Source organism: Miniopterus natalensis, chromosome 9 (genome assembly GCF_054644295.1).
Source record: "Miniopterus natalensis isolate mMinNat1 chromosome 9, mMinNat1.hap1, whole genome shotgun sequence".
NCBI classification, from domain to species: Eukaryota; Metazoa; Chordata; class Mammalia; order Chiroptera; family Miniopteridae; genus Miniopterus; species Miniopterus natalensis.
In genome coordinates this window covers 76,903,961-76,919,523 of record NC_142089.1, presented here as the reverse complement: position 1 = coordinate 76,919,523, position 15,563 = coordinate 76,903,961, and the positions used below count along the sequence as shown (strand labels likewise).

The window sequence follows — 15,563 nt, the reverse complement described above, 5'->3', positions numbered from 1 at the left end:
CCAGTGGTACGGAGTTAGGCACACTGGGTCGTGTTTAGAGGTCTGTGTATCCGGGGGCATTGGGTCATGGTGGCAGGGCTGGGTGCACCAGGTGAAGGTGGTAGGGTCAGCTGTCCATGGGCTCCAGGTTGGGTGGATTGGGCATGCTGGGTCTGGGCGTCAGGTCCGTGTCCAGGCGGGCCACTCCTGGGCAGGCAGTGAGCTCCACTAGTTGAGGTGGTTGGGTGGGCCTTACACTCCACTCAGGGAGGGGATAGGGTGGGCCAGCAGGCTACTCCACAATATCGTGGGGCAGGCCCTGCACATCACTTGTGAAGGCAGGACTTCGGTTCTGAGGCCCATGGTTCAGGCACCCCAAGTTGTTGTGTCTGGCCCATGTGTCTGGGGCTTCAGGTCCCAGCAGTTGGGTTCCTGCACCTGTCTGTAGCCTAGGGCCACTGGGGCATGGCCAATTCCTGCCGTTTCCTCTCGTGAAGGACCCTGGGGCTCCTTCAAAACAGCATGCTCTCCAATCTTAAGCGTGTGGAGCAGGAGGCAGGGCCCAGCAGCTCCTCTGCCAGGAGTGCCCAAACTGCCCCCCTGGAGCTCCCGCTCCTGTGGACAGATGACCTCTCACACTCACCCTCACACACACTCACCCAACCACACTCCCACCCTTACTCTGGTCCTGCCCGCTGCCATGTTGGTTCCTCCTCTCATGGTTTTTAATGTCAACTATTATGTTGATTACAAATTTTTATCTCTGATCTAGTTCTCTCTCAATTCCAGATTTGCATATTTAGCAGTTTATTTAACACCTCCATTTGCATTGGCATTTATAATTAATTTCTTGAAAACTCAGCTCACACTCTCCCTAACCTGACTTGCCCCAATCATCCATTATAGAAAACTGGGAGTCATTCTAAACTCTTTCAACTACCCTCTCCACTTCTCTCGCCCAATCTAAATGGGTACTAAAATGAGGAATTATGGGCATATTACATAACACTAAGTATTCGTTTGTCTTTAAAAGAACTACAGCCCTAGCTAGTTTGTCTCTCCACCATGGACTAAAGGGTCCCAGGTTTGATTCCCACCGAGGGCATGCAGCTAGGTTGCAGGCTGGATCCCCGAGTGGGTCCCCGTGAGTGCAGGAGGCAACCAATCGATGTGACACATCAAAGTTTCTCTCTCCCCCCCCCTTCCACTCTCTCTGAAAAGCAATGGAAAAATATATCCTCAGGGGAGTATTAAAAAAAAAAATTAAAAGAGCTACCCCATGTTTCTATGAGAAATAAAGTCCTAACTCCTCTGCAGGTGGCACTAGTGCTTCTATGCTCAGACTCCTGCCTCTACAGGAACTTCCTAGTACGCTCCTTGATGTTATATATGTTAACATACAAGCTCCTGCTGTTTCCACTTGCTAGAATACCTTTCATTTTGTGACATATTTTTCATTTTTCAAGACAAGAAAAGTACATACTATTCTGTGAGGTTTTTTCTAAAACAGGCAGTTACTGCCAGCACTGTACCTTGCGCACACATCAAACAACTGTAGTAACAGCCCCTTCTGTTAGTAAGCTCCTTGAAGACACAGTCTATATCTTAATCACCTTTCTATAACTAGTGTTAGGTAGCTGGGCAGTCAAATGGTTTGTTAAATATATTAAAAAATCCAAAACCACCATGGAACCATTTAAAAATGAAATCATATCAGTCCTTTACTTGGATTAAACAGAAAGTGACAGTTTTCAAAGGGAAGGCAAACAGATGGCAGAGGAGCAAGGGCGGGGACATTATTAGGAAGAGACCGCTTATTATGATTTAAAGACTCAATAACTGGCTCCCATATTTCCCCATTTATTTTAACACTAGGGAGAATCTGTGTAATTGTGATAACATATGCAGAACTGTACTTACCTATTTTTTCTTCTAGCTCTTTCACTGAAGGAGGTTGATCATTTTCTACAGAAGCTGATTTCTCTAAAGAATCCTAGATTTTAATAGGAAAAAATAAAATAAAAACAGAGTCATTTCATTCCCAATGACGAACTGGCCATCATGTAAAGTATGAGAAAATTACTATTAAAGAATTCATACAGAAAGCAATTTGCTGAACAGTCTTTTTCTTCCCTTGAGAGACCAGGTAATATTGACCTCATGCACATAGCATTTACTATAAACAAATAGTAGTATCCAAAGCCAAGATCAATAAACTGACACTTATCAAATATATAATTAATAAGGAAAAGATTAAATGATTAATTTACTATAGTCACAAATTTTTGGAGAAAAATCTAAAATTTGGGATAAAGTTAAAGACCACTATAGCCTACTATTTTGTTCAACAGTGCTCTTTAAGAGTTACTATGTACATGACACAAGAATGAAATTCAAAATTTTTTATGTTTAGTTGCAGTTTTGCTGTTGACTAAATTATAAATATTGACCAAGACATTTAACCTCTTAATCATTTAATCTTATGCAAGATCATTATTCTAAAATGATCTAAACCCAAAAAGTCATCAATCTGATAACAGGATAAATAACATGAAAATGTTTAATGTATTTTTTTGGAATTTCTCATTTGAGCTTAAATGCTAAAAGTTTAAATTCTGATTGAAGTGTAAAGAAGTTTATATTTTTTCTAGAGATTTTAACTAGAATTAAAATTTATTTAAAACAGTAATTTTCAGTGTACAAGGAACTCATACAACTCAACAAGAGGAAAACAAACAATCCAATTTAAGAAATGCGCAAAGGACAGGAATACACACTTCTCCAAAGAGGACATACGGATGGCCAAGAGGCATTTGAAAAAATGCTCAATGTCGCTAATCATCAGAGAGATGCAAATTAAAACCACAATGAGGTATCACTTCACACCTATTAGAATGGCTACCAAAAACAAAACAACAAATGACACATGCCGGAGAAGGTGTGGAGAAAGGGGGGCACTAGTACACTGCTGGTGGGAATGCAGACTCGGGCAGACACTATGGAAAATAGTATGGAGGTTCCTCAAAAAGTTAAAAATGGAACTGCCTTTTGACCCAGTGATCCCACTTCTAGGAATATAATCCTGAAACACTCATCAGAAAGAATATATGCACCCCTATGTTCATAGCAGTGCAATTTACAATAGCTAAGATCTGGGAACAGCTCAAGTGCCCATCAGTAGATGAGTGGATAAAAAAGCTGTGGGACATTGACACCATGGAATACTATGCAGCTGTAAAGAAGGATCTCGTACCGTTTGGGACAGCATGGAAGAACCTGGAAAGTATTATGCTAAGCAAAATAAGCCAGGCAGAGAAATAACAAACATCACATTATGTCACTTTTATGTGGAATATAAGAACGTAATAAACTGATGAACAAAACAGATTCAGTGATACAGAAGCATGGAAGAGACTGACGAACCTCAGAGAGAAGGCGGGGTGGGTAGGTGGGTGATTAACCAAACAATTCATATGCATATATGCATAACCCATGGACACAGACAATAGTGTGGTGAAGACCTGGGTGGGGACTAGGTACAGGGTCAACGGGAAAAAAAGGGGGCATCTGTAATATTTTCAACAATAAAGATAAATTAAAAAAAAAATTCAAATTAATAGTACCTTTAATAATACCAACTCTGCTTTCACAGCTTGCAATTCAGATTCTTTTTGTTCTAGTGCTAGTCTTACGTTTTCAAGCTCCTCTATAAAAGATTTTTCTTTTTCATCATGGATTTCAATTTTGCTACATAATTTTTGAGAAATTTCTTCAACTTGAATTGAAAGATTCTGGTTTTCAAGTCTTGTTCTTTCATTAGCATTCTTCATTTCTAGAACATCGGACTGCAGGGTCTCTTTTTCTAACTGAGTTTCTTCTAACTCTTTCCTTAAGAGAACTTTCTCTTGTTCACAGTCTCTTAGTAAAGACCTAAGTTCTTCACATTGAAGTGTATTCTCCTCTTGAAGGCACTTAATATTTTTTTCTAACTCAACTACCTTTTTATCATATTGAAAGCACAAGTTGTGTTTTTCCTCTTTTACTTTAGCTAGGGATTCACCTACAGCTTGTAGGACATTTGCAACATCTTGCTCTTCATTTTCTTCTGAAACTTCTGAATCCATTTGTTTAAGGAAATCATACAACTGAGTTTTGACAAATAACTTCTGGACTTGCTCATTTTCAAACAGTTTACTTAAATTATCTCGTTCTTGAACTGTTAACTGAAGTTTCTTTTCTAATTCAGAAATGTGTTCCTTAAGAATAACATGTCCTTCCTTTTGAGACAAGAGAGCTTCCACATCTCTTGTCAAATGATTCTTTTCGGAATTTAGTTTATTGTTTTCCTCATAAAGAGACTTTACTTCAGATGACAGTGCTTCCTGCTCTTCAGAGAGAGTTTTCAATTGAACCATAAGCTTTTCTAGCTTTTGGTTACTTTGATCCTTTTCTTTTAAAGTTTCTTCTAGTTTTCCTGTCAATTCATTTACCTTTTGTTCTAGTTCACTGTTGTACTGGGTAGTTTGCTGCACTTTCTCCCTAAGTTCTATAATTAATCTTTCTTCCCTTTCACATTTTATATGGAGGTTATCAATCTCTTCATGAGAGGTTTTTATTTTACTTATGAAATCATCTTTTTCTTCAGTAAGAGAATTTACCTTTGCTTCAAATTCTTGTAACATGGAATCTCTCTGACTGAGACTAACTAAATACACATTAGTCTTTTCTTGAAGATTTTTAATGGCATTTTCAAGTTCTGGTACAAGTTCTTTTTGTGATAATAACTTTTCATTCTCTCTTTGGAGATGATTCACAGTTTCAAGAAGAGCATCTTTTTCATTAAAAGCAGTTCTGAGCTTCTGCTGGAGCTCATTAACATCAGACGCTTGCTGTTGCTTCATTGTTTCAAATTCTTGACTTATTTTTCCAGCAGATTCCCCTAGTTCTGCTTGTAAAATTTCCATAATCTCTCTCAAACTCTCATAGTTTAATACTGCTTCCTGCTTTTCTTGCTGTAGTTTTTCATACTGCTCCTTAAGACACTGTATTTCAAACATTAATGTTAATTTTTCTTTGTCTGAATCAGACAAACATGTCTCATGTAGTTCTGATATTTCTTTTTGATGTTGTTCTCGAAGACTCTGTACTTCTTTGTTATGCTGTTCAACAGTACAGTAAAATTGTTTATTTGAATCTTCCAGTTCGGATTTTAATTTTTCAATTACACAGCCCTGTTCTTCTTTAACTAGTAATAATTCATTAATTTTAAATTCTAAGTCTTCCCTTTCATGAAAAAACTCATCCTTTATATGTTGCGCATCAATTTCAAGTTTTAATTTAAGATTGTTCATATAAATTACCTCATCTTTTAAGATATTATGTTGAGACTCTAGTTCTTTTAAGGTATCTTCTAAGTGTTTGACTTTTTCATCTACTGTTTGTTCTACAAAAGTATCTTGTAAGAGCAAAGAACACATTTGATTTTCTTCATTTGCATTTGAGGCTTTCCCTAAGTCTTCTAATGCACATTCATATTTCTCCTGAATGTTCTTCTCACTTGCCTCATATTGTCCGACTAAGTTCTCCTTTAGCTGCTTTAAATCATTTGCTTTTGTTTCATGTTCCTTAGCAGATGCTGCAATTTGGCACATCAATTCTTTCACCTCTTCTTGGTGTGTAGCTTTCAACTGCAGAAGTTCTTCTTGCAAACTATTAATATCTTTTTGGTAAAGCTGAGAATTAGCCTCAATGAGTTTTTGGAGATTAGTTATTTCATGCTCCTTTTCATTTGTGGCAGCTTCTAACTGGTTTTGCAGATATAAAATTTGCTCCTCAGAGGCTGCCCTAATTTTCAGAATCTCTTCTTGCAGGTTTTTAACACTGTCTTCAGAGTCACTCTGAAATTTAAGTTGTTCTGAAAACTCTAATTGCTTTTTTTTTGCTTCTTCCAATTCCCTTTGCAATCTAGCTTTATCTTCATTGTGTTTGAAATGTACTGCCATTAATTCATTTTTCAAATTTTCCACTTGCTTCATATAGTTTCTTTGTGATTGTTCGAACTCCTTGTGGGTATCTTCCATCTTAGTTATAGAATCCTATTATAAAAATAAGCACACAAAAATTATTTAATTAGCCCTGGCCAGGCAGCTTAGTTAGCTAGAGTGTCATCCAGATATGCCAAGGTTTTGGGTTCAATCTTGGGTCAGGCACAAACAAGAAGCAACCAATGAATGCATAAATGAGTGGAACAACAAGTCAATGTTTCTCTCTTTCTCTCTTAAAAAAGTTTAAAAATCAAGAAATAAAAATTAAAAATGCTTAATTAAGACAAAAGAAACCCCTGTCCTCAAGAAAAGTAGTAATCACTACTAGAGAAAGGGAAATGAGCAGAAAAGTACATACAGAAATAGGATACTAATATTCCAAAACTTCTACTTAAGTCCTAACTACCTTAAGTATGACAATATATATCAGCAGTACTAATGTCATTCAAAGTAATACCTAGGAAATTTATGAATTTAATTTTCTTTTAAAAGGACAAATTATGTAAGTTGTATTAAGTCACAAGGCTTTAATGACTATCTCCAGAGTAGATTAATAAAATACTTTTTGGAGAAATTTGCCCAGACCCAAGAGACAACTGCATATCCTGGAACTGAACAGATAATAGTACTTATATGTGTGAGAACTGACCTACATGAACACTTTTTCATAAAATACATTCTTAAAAATATATATATATCTTTACTGATTTCAGAGAAAGGAAGGGAGGAGGGAGAGAAAGAGATAGAAACATTAAAGATGTGAGAGTCATCACTGATCGGCTGCCTCCTGCATGCCCCAAACTGGGGCATCAAGCCCACAACCCAGGCATGTGCCCTGACCAGGAATCAAACTTCAATCTCCTGGATCCTAGATCGATGCTCAACTGCTGAGTCACACCCACCCATACATTTTTACCCCATTTTTATTAAAAAATGACATTAGCATCAAGGATGATTAAACAACGCAACAAAGAAATGTTAGCTCTGTTGCCATGTAGTTGAGTGATTTCAGTTATTTATTTTTAATATCGATTTGTTTTCTTGTTTGTAAACTGTTAAAATCAGATCAGATGCTTTTTAAGATCTTAGGTCTAAAATTCATGACCACACATTATATAAGTTGTTAAAAAAAATTTTTAATATTGCCTTACCTCAACCTGTTGTTTCATTTTAATATTTTCCTTCCTCAGAGAAAGACACTGTTGCTCAGTCTCTGCTTTTTCCATAAGAACAGCATCCAGATGTTCAGACAATGCCTGTTTAAAAGAGGATGATTTATTTGCCTGAAGTTAAAAATGGTGGACTGATCACATGTGTTAATTATCTCACCTTTTCCAAACCACACTAAAATAAGAATGAAAGATCTTAAAAGGTATATACATAATTACAGAGTTTGGAAAAGGAGAAAGGACATGCGGATATGAGAAATTTCAACATATTTTTGGAAAACTGAAAGTGGAAGAGGAGGAACTTAATCAGAGAGGAAGAAAGCTATACCTAAGGGCCTTCACAGAGAAACATTTATAAGAAACTAGAAATATTTTTTAGAGAATTAAATGCTCAGGAACTGGAGGCAACAGATATTGTTAAGAAAGGTACAATGTATATGGTGTTCAAAAATTGGGGACTGGGTGACAATATGAATAGTGAGTGGTTAGAATAATAGACAAGAAATTTACCCATGTCCTGTCTCCCTCAGAGATAGGTTTATTTTCTACAGAAATTAAATAAGAGAGGAAGTTAATAAAATGGAAACTATATCAACAATTCAAGTCAGGTTTTTTAATAAGAAGCTAAAAAAGCAGATAAACTCTAGCAAGACTGATCAAGGGAAGACTGAAGTAACCAAAAATATTGTGAAAAAAGGGGGAAATATCGACATATAAATCAGAAATTAAAAAGAATATGTATTATGATTATTTGGCAATAATATTGAAAACTGGAATTAAATGAATAAAAATTCCTGGAAAAAAGTAGCTTTATTAACTCAAGAAAAAGAATTAAAAAGTATAATTAACACTATATCTACTTAAAAATCAAACCAGCTATTTAAAACTGTCCACCAAAGAAAACAGGAGAAACAGATAGTTTTACTGGTGAGTTCTATCAAATTTTAAAAGAACAGATTATCCCAATTACATATGACCTTGTTCAGACAAAATTAAACGCAAGAAGAAACTGCAAGTTATTCTACAAAATTGGCATAACTTGATATTGATATTCAAGGACTTCACAGACAGGAAAATCATAGACCTATTTGACCACAAATATAAAGTTAATCCTTAATGTTAAAATCTAGATAAATGTTAAAATCCTAAGTAAATATTCATCATCCATCATCCTTGTACTGCCTACCTCTGAACTTATGGGAGATAATAAAGAAAAACTTTGTTGTTTAAAAAACACAGATGTAGAAAGTTTAGCCATCTCTATCAAGTTATAGCTATTATTCAAACATGAGAGCAGAATAAATCTATTTTAATACCTAAGGTGACAAAAATTTTCCTCCCATGAATCCATTCTTAGGAAGCTACAAAAGTACATGCTATACCAAAATGAGAGGTTTAACCATGAAGGTGAATGACATGTGAACAAGCAAACAGGGGGACCAACATAGGAAAGCAGTGTAGAAATTCACAGGACCATGGCAAAAGGCCAAGTCCAGGAAAGCTGTGAAGCGATGCTAGAGAACCACCAGACCAAATCAGTGCAGGAGGAGAGCACCAATTTGATCATTTGGAAAGTAGGAGTCATTGTGAAAGATAGCTAAATTTTCATCTGCTTTAACTGGAAGTTAATAGCTAAATGTCTAAAATGGATAAATCAAGAAATAGCACTACAGCCCTAGCTGGTCTGGCTCAGTGCTTAGAGCGTCGGCCTTCGGACCTGAAGGGTCCCGGGTCCCGACGTGTCTCTCTCATATCAATGTCTGTCTGACTCTCTCTCTCTCTCTCTCTCTCCCTTCTGCTCTCTCTGGAAAAAAAAAAAAGCAATGGAAAAAGTATCCTCGGGTAAGGACTAAAGAAACAAAACAGCACTATAAACATATTATTTAGAAATACAGAGATAATTCCCAGAAGTTATTTAGTATTATAATAATTTATTTAGTTATTAGTATTATTTCTAAATCATGGGTATATACCTCTTTGGCTAAACAATTTTAATTTTAAAATTAGTTTTTTCACATTACATATAGTACTATAATATAAACTTCTGATTGGTAAATATCAGGGGTTGCTTAAATACATTCATTAATTTTAGGAGCCATAACAGAGGTCATTCACTGAAAAAAAAGTTTAGAGGCCCAGAATGGACAATTATTTCTTAAGAAATACAAATTTGATTCCAGCAAAGAAAAAATAACAGGAGTGATATATTAAAAATTCCAATATCTTAACATGTAATTTTCACCTTTCTCCTGCATTGGAAGCAGCATATAAATTCACTCTAATACCATACACCTCAAAATTTGACATGGGAAATATGGCTTTTTATTCCTTTTTAAAAGTCAAATATGTCAGGGTTGCAATAAAACTTTACATGTATTTCAATGCACTAAAAAATGACTAGAAGAAATTTTTATCTTAATTAAAACTTGTAAAAAGTCATAAATTTTTAACATTAAGAACAGAAAATTTATATTCAAAGCCACATGTTTTTCCAGTATAGTTTTCCAAATAAAACTTAGCAAGAATGTCTTTTCATCTTCCAGAGGCACAGGGGACCTACTACATTTACCGTACATGATCATTCTAAAACAGAAAACTAACTTAACAGCAGCTGAGCAACTGATGCACATCTTTCACAATCACTCCCCAAAGTAATTTTCTTGTTACAACTGGAAACCAAAGATTTCATTCTCATTTAATTTTACCAAACCTTTACTTTCTGGGACTTAAGTGGACCAGATAACATGCATTAACATTAAGCTAATAACTTTAAAGGTAATGCTGGCTAACCTAAGAGAAATTTTCTAATCTCATCTTTAGGAGTAGTTTTGACAGAATGGGAGAATACACTGATTGGTAATAAGGGAGAAATAAGGGGCAGGCATTTAGGAATTCTGAAGTGCAACTGTATAAAAAGTATTTTAAGAGCTAAGAGTTAACTGATACAAAATTAGAAAAGAATCTTTGTGGTTTTCTTTTCAAATACAAAAGCCTCATTCTGGTGTGCATAAATACATGTGCATAAAATATTCCCAAAATATATGGTAATAATGATAAAGAATAATTACTGAGCACTTACATGACAAATGCAGTTCTAAGTGCTGTACATGTATTTACTCATAATACTCAAAACAACCCCATGAAAAACAAGTATTATTATCTCTAGTCTAGAAATTGAAGGAACTGAGTCAGAGTATAAAGAAACTTGACCATGGTCACTCAGCTGGTAAGTGGCAGAGCAGGGATCTGAAGATCTGACAGGCAGTCTGGCTCCAGTCAGAACTCCTAGTTAAATACCATGTAGTTGTACTTCGGCTAGAACTGATTAGAAAAATACATAATGACCAGATAAACAAAGAAAACTACGAATTCAGTAATGCTTAAATAAATCAGTTCATTATAAATCCAAATGGTATTTGTGCACACCATTCACGCTTTATATACTAATTCAGCTAAATAAAGAACAAAATGATATTGCATGGTACACATAGGAATTTAAGACCTCTTGTAGTAATTTCCTGGGAGTCTTTCAATTGTCCACTGCTCATAAGTTTGGAGCCACCTATTAAGAGTGTAAGATGATGTAGAATAAAATAATAGATCATAAAACTCAAATTACAAATACAGAAAAGGAAAAAAATTATCACAGAGCTCTGAGAAGAAAAAGAAACTCAAGGTTAAGCCAAGTGAGGAAAGGAAAGAGCATTTACTTAGCATTAATGAGAGGTAAGACTAGCCGCTCGGGTTCTTAAACAGGGAATGACAAGATGGAAGTGACATTCTGTGACCTGGTAACTGGACAGACAGTAAAAAGAGCAGAGCCTAGTTGGGGGTATTAAAGTAAGTCACGTAGGACACGATGTGTTTCACACCGAGCCATGGACATGGAGAGGAGGGTGAACTGCGGAGTTATCTTGAAGAGCCGAGAGGTGTCTGGTGACCGAGGCGCGCAGAGGATGGAGGAGACAGGAAGCTGAGGGGTCTCCCTGGTAAAGGCCAAGCTACAGGGCTGCCTCCGGTTGCCCAGGGAGGGGCACCTGGCCATGTGGGGCAGGCAGGAGAAATGGGTCAAGATTTTTCCCCAAATAGCTAGAAAGTCAACTGTGAGGTTCAGGTCACACACTATAAATTAGAAGACATTTAAGAAGCTGCAGATATTTTGAGAAGACATCCCCACGGCCAGGGATGCCTGTCTATCTGTAGATTAAATGTATGTATAAATAATCAGGCCCCAAATCGCCACTGAAGTCCTGCGCATGGCTGGTTTTCTGAGGAGAGAGGGAAGAGCAGGACTGAGATTGAGGCCTGTGTTTGCTGAAAAGGAGACGGAATAACACTCACTTCAGAACAGAAATGACCCAGAGGTCATTTAACCCTCTCTTTTTATAGTCAGCCAGAGTGATCACAAGCTTTTCCAAGGGAGTGGAGACAGGGGCGGAAAGCTGGGTAGGGCTCTAGGAGGCTGAAGCCTCACGGAATATGGTTTGTCATCAGCCATTTCCTCTAATTAAATGAATCAAAATGAAAGCAATGTTCACACTGTTTCATCACCTTAATAACGTCATCGGTTCCTCCAGCAACAGGTTTTGATCTGAGTTCTTCAATTTCTTTCTCTAATTCTAAACAATTATTTAAAAAAAAAAGATTCCAGTTCAGAAATGAAAAATAACTGGCTTAAGGAATAAGTACATTTGTTTTTAAAAAACACACACTATAAATTAGAAGACATTTAAGAAGCTGCAGATATTTTGAGAAGACATTAACTTCACCCAGGGTTACCTTTTATCTTCCTTTTTATTATGAAAAACTCCAAACATGTAAAAGTAGAGGGACCAGCATGATGAACCTCCATGCGCCCATCACCTTGACTTAGCAATTACTCCATGGCCAACATGCGGCATCCTGACCTGTATTCGTCTTCTCCTTCCCATCAGATTCTGAACCAAGTCCCACAGATTATATGATTTCTGCCGTAAACAGCTTCTTACTGCAGAATCTTAAAGCAACAGCTAACCTCATATTCAACAAACATGTTAATCTATCTCATCAACTCATGCCTAGGTCTGGGGCCTAGAACACCTTTCCAAATAAATTATCCTATCACAAATTGATCCAACCTCCCGAAACACAATCTGACCTTTTCTAGTAGAAAAGAAATCTTGGCTTTTAGGCTGGGCAGTTAACATTTGTTAAGTCACTGGAAGTTCAAGCATATACTAAAAAGGATACTAATATCTTCATACTTTTGGAATATAAAGGGGAACTAAATAGGGACTTAATCAACTTCAGCAAATAAATATAATTCAAAATTCCAGAAATGGAAATCTTTTATTACTTTACTTAGGCATTGTTTTACTTCTTTGGCTCACAACCTTGTGTCTCTAACATTTCAAGTGACTACTCTAGAAAACATGCCTGACTCAGAAAAATATACAATCTAAATGACGAAAAAACAATTTTATAGAAGTGCTTAATGTAACAAATTGTTTTTAAAAATCCTCCTCCTTGACTTTAATAATTCAAAGAACTGCAGTTTAGAGATGAGATTAAAAAAAAAAAAAATCAGAGGCAAATGATTAGAATGTTAAATAATAACACATTTCACTACAGTAAGATTTTACTGGATTCACTGGTAAACAAAACATGACAATGTAATATTAAAAAAACTAATTTTAACCATGATTAAGTAATTTTGTGGTCAAGATAAATATTTTCAACCCAATACCTGTACATCTTGAATTAGCTTTCTGTATTAGCATCATCTGCTTCTTGGCAAACTTGATAAGATCTTCCTTGGGCAATGTTTCCAGCTGAAAGATGTAGTGACATTAGCAATTTGCTATAACTCATGTTTCTACTATATTGCAAAAGAAACATCACATCTGCCAAAAAATGAAAATCCCCTACTGGGGATTGATACTAATTCTACTAAAACTATGTCAACCAAACACTGTATTTTTAAAAATGAGCAAATGTAACTTCAATTATTAGTTTAGCAACTACTAAGAAATGTAAAAATAGCACATATCCTCTTAAAGATATTGTCAGAGGTTAAGACACTTCCTAGGTTTTGATTTCTTTAATTGTAAAATTAGGGGACTGCCCAGCCAGGCGTGGCTTAGCGGTTGAGCATCAACCTAGGATACAGGCAATCCGGGTTCGATTCCTGGTCAGGGCACATGTTCGGGTTGTGAGCTCGATCTCCCGTAGGGGGGTGTGAGGCAGCCGATCAGTGACTCTCTTTTCATTGATGTTTCTATTTCTCTCTCTCCCTCTCCCTTCCTCTCTCTGAAATCAACAAAGATATGTTTTTTTTTAAAAAATTAGGGGATTGATACTAATTCTACTTATTTCATTCTATCCAAGACAAGTTTCTGGCTACATGCAAACATGTAAGCATAATTCTTACAGCAGTAAGATGAATCATGTTGCATTTAGGCTTCAACTAAAAATCTGGGGAAATTCCTTAACCTATGGGCTGCTTTCTAATCTGTAAAACTGGGAAACAATGGTAGTTATCTCATGGTTACCATGAAGCTGAAATGAAAGAGTATTTAGGCAAGTGCCTGAAGCTTAGTATACAGGTGAAAAACCACTATCTTTGAGAATCACTGAATGGTAAACTGCTGCACAGGGCCATAAAAATTACCCAGTTCAACTCTATCTCCACATCACAGGAGACAAGCCTGCAGACAGTCCCTGGACTCCACCTGCCTGTGTCTCCGCTCTTCCCACCACACTATGAATCCTCATTTAGGCTGCTTTATGTCTGAAAAACTGCAGAGTCTCTCAGCTGTGCTCACCAGGCGCAGGGAGTAAACAAAAAACCAACTCTTTTTACACCAGTAAACTTAAAAAGGGAACAGATGGGTGACCGTGTAAATTAAAATCGCGAGCCCCTGGAGAAAGGCGGCTTCTTCGGAACAGGCCGCCCCTCTCCCCACGCCAGCGTTTTCCAGTCATCACCCTCCACTCTCCAGGGGGCTGCTGGGCGAACACTCTCTTCACCTTAGATTTTCCGGGTCCAGGGGTGGCTGGCGAAGCCACCCCATCTTGAGCAGGATCCTGCAAAACAACCAAACCCAAGCGGTCAGAACTCTTTTCCTGATCTGGGGCAGAACGCGGCACCGTGAGGGGTGAAAACGCTTCCGCGGGGCCGAGGGGAGGGACCCTCCAGCGTGAGAGACCTGGGGAAGGGAGCCCTGGCACCGGGGCCAAGCCTGTCTCCCGGCAGCAGGGGCTCTAAGGGGCGGGGTGATGGCGAGGGACGGAGTTCGGGGAAGTTGGGAGAGACTGGGCAGCGCGGGGCTGCGGGGAGGCTGCTGCGCCCTCACCGGGGCCCGTCCCCGCGTCCAACCGGCGTGCGAGAGGGCACGGCGGGAAGAGGGTGGGCCCCCCAAGCCCGCCGCCCGGCCGCGTTACCTCCATGGCGGCTCCCCCGCGGCCCGGTGCGCAGCCCGGCAGCCGGCGGGCCCGCACCCGCGCAGTCCGGTGGCCCGCAGCTCCGGCGTCGCCTGCGAGCGTGCGTCTGCGCCCGCCTCTGACGTGGCCCTGATTGCAGGTCAAGGGTGGCGCTTCTCCAGCGGCCCCGCCCCACGCGTCTCCATGGCTACTGCCCGCGGCGCTTCCGCTTCCGCTCCCGCTTCCGCTCCCGTGGCTGCAGGAGGTCCGGGGGCTCGGCGGCGCCCAGCTCCTCCCCCGGGGGCGGGGCTGCGGGGCTGCAGCCTGGGAGGGGCCGCGACCGGCCGGGACCCCGGGAGAGAAACTGGGGGTTCAGTCCCTTCCGGTTACGCAGTGAGCCGGTCGGCGCAGGGATTTGCCGCTGCCTGTAAATGCTGACACACCCGGAGGCAGTTATTTAAGGTTTGGTCACCTTTGAACGGAAGCTGCAGGGATATTTGTCCTGTTAATATAAAGGACTTTGTGGTGGAACTTTTTTTTTATAGGGTCCAGTCTAGGACCCGGCATTGCGTTTAATTTTCATACCTCTTTAGGCTTGTTTAATCTGGAACATTTCCACAGCCCTTCTTGGCCCTTTATGAAATCGACATTTTTGATATTTTGTCAAAAACAAACAAAGAAACAATTGTGCTCAGAGATATAGAAAGAGAGCAGACTGTTGGTTGCCAGAGGTGGAGAATTGGAGGGGGGAGGGGGTCAAAAGGTACAAACGTCCGTGGGGACATAACGCACAGCGCCATGACTGTAGTTAATAACGCTGCATGGCTTATTTCAAGGTTGCTCAGAGTAAATCTGAGTTCTCATCACAAGAAAAACACTTTTCTTGTAACTGTTGTGATAGATCTTGACTTACTGTGGTGATCATTTCCCGATATGTACAAATATTGAATCATTGTTCTCCAGCTGTAAC

At 38.7% G+C, this 15,563-nt stretch overlaps 1 protein-coding gene across 1 annotated transcript in view; it reads right to left on the bottom strand.

Annotated features, from left to right (window-relative positions):
- GCC2 (GRIP and coiled-coil domain containing 2) overlaps positions 1 to 14,256 on the bottom strand; it is a 67,743-nt gene extending 53,487 nt beyond the window's left edge. Inside the window, exons 1-6 of the mRNA XM_016201848.2 lie at positions 14,201 to 14,256; positions 12,918 to 13,002; positions 11,744 to 11,811; positions 7,175 to 7,279; positions 3,603 to 6,074; positions 1,900 to 1,972 (exon numbers count right to left, since the gene is read on the bottom strand). Of these exons, the coding sequence (XP_016057334.2) occupies positions 1,900 to 1,972; positions 3,603 to 6,074; positions 7,175 to 7,279; positions 11,744 to 11,811; positions 12,918 to 12,954 (2,755 nt within the window). The 5' untranslated portion in view covers positions 12,955 to 13,002; positions 14,201 to 14,256. The remainder of the gene's footprint in view (positions 1 to 1,899; positions 1,973 to 3,602; positions 6,075 to 7,174; positions 7,280 to 11,743; positions 11,812 to 12,917; positions 13,003 to 14,200) is intronic.
- Positions 14,257 to 15,563: the final 1,307 nt, after the last annotated feature.